Source organism: Stylophora pistillata, chromosome 1, assembly GCF_964205215.1.
Source record: "Stylophora pistillata chromosome 1, jaStyPist1.2, whole genome shotgun sequence".
Lineage (NCBI taxonomy): Eukaryota > Metazoa > Cnidaria > Anthozoa > Scleractinia > Pocilloporidae > Stylophora > Stylophora pistillata.
Window position 1 is genome coordinate 11,473,676 of NC_142519.1, and position 6,000 is coordinate 11,479,675.

At 39.5% G+C, this 6,000-nt stretch overlaps 1 protein-coding gene across 4 annotated transcripts in view; it reads left to right on the forward strand.

The window, feature by feature from the left end:
* LOC111336975 (uncharacterized) overlaps positions 1–6,000 on the forward strand; it is a 30,476-nt gene that overhangs the window by 22,748 nt on the left and 1,728 nt on the right. For 2 of the 4 annotated variants that reach the window (XM_088736793.1, XM_088736794.1), the window contains 4 exons: positions 3,372–3,437; positions 4,832–4,867; positions 5,356–5,406; positions 5,732–6,000. The exon at positions 5,732–6,000 is cut by the window's right edge and continues 1,728 nt beyond it. In XM_088736793.1, the coding sequence (XP_088592919.1) occupies positions 3,372–3,437; positions 4,832–4,867; positions 5,356–5,406; positions 5,732–5,922 (344 nt within the window). In that variant the 3' untranslated portion in view covers positions 5,923–6,000. The remainder of the gene's footprint in view (positions 1–3,371; positions 3,438–4,831; positions 4,868–5,355; positions 5,407–5,731) is intronic. The other 2 variants (XM_088736796.1, XM_088736800.1) reach the window with 1 other exon arrangement.

Sequence of the window (6,000 nt, forward strand, 5' to 3'; positions counted from 1 at the left end):
CACATTGAAATAGTACCTACTGTGACACCTGTTGTAAACCCACCTAGAACTGTCCCAGTAGCTCTTCACAACCGATTGAAGAAAGAACATGGAAAAGCGAGGGGTTGTTCGTAAGGTAGAACCCACAGACTGGGTCAACTCCATGGCCATTGTTGAAAAGCCCAATGGTAGTCTGTGGATCTGTTTAGATCCAAAGCACCTCAATAAAGCAATAAAACGGGAACACTTTCAGCCACCCACCATAGAGGACATCACTACACGTATGGCAAATGCAAAATGGTTCGCCAAGCTAGATGCTAACCAAGGATACTGGCAGATACCTCTTGACGAAGAAAGTCAACTTCTAACCACCTTCAACACACCGTTTGGGCAGCACTGTTATCAAGTCACTCCATTCAGAATCACATCTGCCCAAGAAGTTTTCCAAAAGCGGATGAGTCAACACTTCAGCGACTTGGAAGGAGTTGAAACCGACATCAATGACATAATAGTGCATGCAGAAACAGAAGAAAAACACGACCATCATCTACAAGCAGTCCTGGAACGATGTGAGAAGATTAACCTAACCCTAAACAAAGAAAAGTGCATTTTCAAAGTCAAAGAAGTCACCTACATTGGTCACAAACTCACGCAAGAGTGAATCAAACCAGATGATGAAAAGGTGCGTGCCATAAACGACATGCCTGCACCAACTGATAAGAAAGGAGTAGAAAGACTTCTTGGAACTATCAACTATCTGGGCAAGTTCATTCCCAATCTGGCAACCGTCACTGAGCCTATCAGAATTCTGCTTAGAAAGGACATTGAATTTCAGTCGTCATATGAACAAGACAAAGCACTACAAGAAATCAAAAGTATCCTAACCAAAGATGGAGGGCCAGTCTTGAGATTTTTTGATGTTAAAAAGCCTGTTACCATCAGCTGTGATGCCTCCCCAACCGGTCTAGGAGGGGTGCTGCTACAAGGGGGACGTCCTGTTGCATATGCTTCAAGATTCCTCACTAATGCTGAATCAAGATATGCTCAAATAGAAAAAGAACTCTTAGCTATTCAGTTCAGCCTAGAACGTTTCAACCAATACACCTATGGCAAGAAAGTCACCATTGAATCAGATCACAAGCCACTTGAGGCCATTGTTAAAAAGGGATTGGCATCAGCACCACCAAGACTGCAAAGAATCCTACTAAGAATGCAGAAGTATGACTATACATTGGAATACAAACCAGGAAAAGAGTTAGTACTTCCTGACATGCTCTCCAGAGCACCACTTCCCGAGACCACTTCTGGCGGCATGGAAGAAGAAATTGCATTGCGTGTCCACCTACTAACTTCTAACTTACCAGTCTCAAAGCCAAAACTAGAAGAAATTAAAGAAGCCACAGCAAATGATCCATCAATGAAAGAGCTGAAGGAAATGATCAAATTTGGGTGGCCAGAAACAAAGTCTCACACCCCATCAAATATTCAAGTCTACTGGCATGTAAGAGATGAGCTCTCTGAAATCAATGGTATTATTCTCAAAAGTGACAGAATATTGATCCCATCTTCTATGAGAAAAGAAATGCTCCAACAAATACATCAAGGCCACATGGGGATCGAAAAATCCAAATGACGAGCAAGAGGTGTACTATACTGGCCAGGAATGAATTCTCAAATCGGCAACATGATATCAAGATGCACCACTTGCTTAGAGCATCAACAGCAAAACACAAAAGAGCCAATGATCCCTCAGCACATACCAAGCAAGCCCTGGGAAATGGTAGCCACAGACCTGTTCACATGGAACAAATCTGAATACCTGATAATTGTTGACTATCACTCAAGATATTTTGAAGTAGCCAAGCTTCCAGACACCAAAAGTACCACAATCATAACCTTCACCAAATCCATGTTCGCCAGACATGGAATACCATCTGAAGTGGTCAGTGACAATGGTCCCCAGTATTCCTCAAAAGACTTTTCACTGTTTGCTCAACAGTGGGAATTCAAACATACTACTGTCAGTCCACAGTATCCCCAAGCCAATGGTCTTGCTGAGAAAGAAGTTCAAATAGCGAAAAATCTGCTAACCAAAGCAAAGCAAGATCGCCGGGATCCCTATTTAGGACTACTTGAATACAGGAACACCCCAATAGATAACATTGGTTCACCAGCGCAACTACTCATGAGCAGACAACTCAGATCAACAATTCCCACAACTGATGCACAGCTCCAGCCTAAAGTTCTTGATTCACACAAAGTTATGGAAAAACTGAGGCTCAAACAAGAAAAACAAAAGCACTATTTTGGTCAACATGCCAGACATCTCCCCACGGTAGAGAAAGGTGACCAGATCAGAGTGCAAATGGGAAGCCATTGGAAATCAGGTGTTGTAACAGATCATGCTGGAACACGGAGATCTTATAGGATTCGAACTGATGAAGGTAAAGAGTACCGTAGAAATAGAAGAGGTTTGATGAAATCACCAGAAAGCAGTCCATCAACAACTGACATCTCACCTAATACTGATTCTCCAATGGTGAGAGCTTATGAACATTCACCCTCCAAGGAAACAGCCAACCAAGCAATCCCATTTGTTGAAAAACCCACTACAACATCTCTCAACCAAGAGGAAATTGATTCATCTGAGGATGAGATCCCAGAGCCTCGCAAGACAGCAAGTGGAAGAACTGTGAGAAGGCCTCTACGTTTCAAGGATTATGTTGCGTAACAATGAACATATCTTGCGTGTTGATGTTTGATGAAACTGTGGGACCACTGTGCCAAAAATTTGTCTTAACGACGGTGTACACATTTCTAACAAGGTTAAGTTAGAGAAAATGTGGCACTTTTAATAAGTTCTTGTTTTTTATTTCGTTTTAGTGCTCAGTGTTTCTCAATTTGGTGTTAGTGTGCATACACTCTGTTGTGTTCATTTTTTCTTCTTTTCATTTTTGTTGGGGGAAGTTGTAATGATCAGCGGTATTACACATTATGGACATGCACATGTAAAGAACACATGAGTATCGTTTTGTAAAGAGGTTGGATTTTTAAATTATAAAAAAACTGTCATCAAAATCCATCGTGTTTTCGTATAAAGAATATTACATGTTCCAATCAAAAAATTAAGGCCCAGGTCAATATGATTGCTGGGAACTTGATGTTCATTGCTCTGGTGACACAATTGGTGCCAGTGCTATCCCATCCATGTAAATGAAGTAAGTACAGTTGGATGTAACAGATTTTGTAGAGCAGAAAAAAATATGGCCTTGGAAAATGTTATTGCACAGGAACAAAGGGTAGACCTTGAATGTGCTTGAGTAAATAATTTTTATTCCCTCAGATATTGGATATGGGTTAAAAAGATCTTTTGATTTGTTTATGGCATGTAGGTCTTCCCTCAGGTTCCTCAGGTTCCACAGGTCCTCACTCTGAACCAGGGAAAAAACCTTCAATGGGTAAGGGAGAATTAGCTTTGATGCTGTTCTCAGAATTTACTAACTGTCCTTTAGGATGGCATTACTCATAGTCTGCATTGAATGTGCACTTTCAATTTTTTGCCCTCTGTTTAATCAAAAGCCTATGTCCTCCCCTTTTTTGTGACATTCTTTTGAGGACACATACTTAAATGTAAAAATATGTTTTTTGCATTGGTGTTATCTCCAGTAGGATGGGGTTGGTTCCTTGCTTGAGTGTTTCATTGCCATGTTTTTCCTTTCCCTTTCCTCCTTACCACTTTTATTTAATAAGTATACCTTTCACATACTGCTTTCCCATCACTGTGGTGAAAAGTACTTTGATTGATAGTTCATCCTTGCTAGGGTGAAGGGATTGCTATCTTGTATTTTCATTCATTCATTCATTCAAGTCATCAAAATTTCTTTAGTGAAACAGCAATGCATCAGATTACTACCCTTAAGCAGGTGGATTATCCCGATGGTTCCCAATGAAAGTGATCTTTCCAAAAAACTCCTTCAAAGCTGTTCAACACCCTCCCCCAAAAGCATATAAAACTATATATGCAAAATCTAGGAAGCTTTCAAATTATTTTTTACCCAATATACTATACACAAATTGAAATATGATAGATGTGCTTGTTTCAGTAAGATTTTGTAATCTTTTGATTTTGTAATAATATTTGTTCGCAATGTATTTTTTGATTTTGTAATTTATATGAATGGTCTGACCAAGACACCTAGTGGAATTGTTGACTAAACTATTATTATAATTATCGTCATCCTTATTAGTATTCATACAAATCAATGGTACAGATCAATCATAGATATGTATGTAAGGCATTTGTATCATTCTATTTGATAAACCATTATGTAGCCTTTTATATAGGTTTTCCTCATTCTTACCTCTCTTACCAAGGATGACATTTAAAACAATTATTTACGTGGTAATTCTGACCAATCATGGGAAAGCAATGACATTACAAGGCTAACGTTCTTCCCTCTCCAATATTATGTTTAGGGATTGCTTAGAGATTTCGAGTAGAATTTGAAGTCATAAGCCATACTTGCAGCCAAAGTAATTAGACTACTGAGTAGTTGTATGTTCCAATTGCAAAAATCAAGGCCAAGGTGAAAACTTGATGTTGATCACCAGGGCAGCACAATTGGCCCCAGTGCTATCCCATCCATGAAAAGAGAGACTTGTAAGAATGAAGAAAGAAATGTATTACTGTGCTCAAGGAATTGTTTTGATACTTTGCCAAACTATGGAAGTTTAATTGCATGGGAACAAGGGGTTGACCTTGATTATGCTGAGTAAATAACTTTTGCTCTGTCTGATGTTAGATATAGGTTGATAAAGTTTTTATTTTATTAATTTTGTTTATGTCATGCAGGTCCTCACTTTGAACCAGAGAAAAGACCTACAACAGGTTAGGGAGCTTTTGCTTTGGTGCTTTTCTTAGCATTTACCAAGAAATGACTGTCCTTTATGATGAGATTAGTTATAGTGTGCATTCAATTTGCAAATTTAATTTTTGGCCCTCGTGTCAAGCTAAGGCATGTGTCATCCTCTTTATTGGTGGGCATATATATCATGTAAAAGTAAGTGTTTTTGTGTTAGTGGTATCCCCAATAGAATGGAGGTGATTTCTCGCTTGAGCATTTGACTGCGTCATTTTTCTTTTCCCTCCTCTCCTGTACCACTTTTATTCAATGAGTTTGCTTTCCACACACTGCTTACCCTTCACTGTGGTGGAAAGTGCCCAAAGTGGACTTTGGGTGTGCGTTTTTTGTTTCCTCCTTGCAAGTGAGAGGATTGTGGCCTTGTATTTTCTTTCACTGAAGTCACTGGGAATTTCATTTCTAATTTTTTTTCAGAGGACATCTTTATGTTAACAACTCCTTATTTTGATTTTAGAAGCTCCAGAGCCTGGAAGTTTGGATGCTCATAAGGGAGGAAAACACAAAGGTGTGTTATGACAACTAAAATTTAAACTAAGAATACTATGAATCTCAATGGAAAATGAATTACTGAAGGAGGGGAGAATGACAGGCAAGAATCAGAGACGAGCGCATCTATAATTTCTTGGGCGCATGCTCCCTATCTAGAAATTGCTTTGAAACTATGAGGAAAGGAAGTGATTGAATGCTTTAAAGCATTCTCTTGTGAAACTGCCATGCCCCCCCTCCCCCACCACCCTCCTTCTGAGGTGAATTGTATTTAAATCACTCAACATTTAGTTCATAGTTGTAAACAAATTGCTAACTCCGCAGTTCACTGTTTACTTGTCTAGATGATTCATCTTTGTCTACTGCAGCCATCATTGGCATCTGTGCAGCTGGACTTATAGCCACCCTTGTGGTGATTGGTACAGTTGTTTACTGGAAGAAGTATCACCACCGTTCACGCCTGCGTGCTGCATACTACAATGATATCTCCATGCACGACCCTCTGTATGAAGACTTTGGCCCTGAAGTTGCATAATAGAGAACAAGCATTGCTCTGCCATGTGATATTGACACAATTATTGTCAGCATGGATGTTTTAATGCCATCTACAATC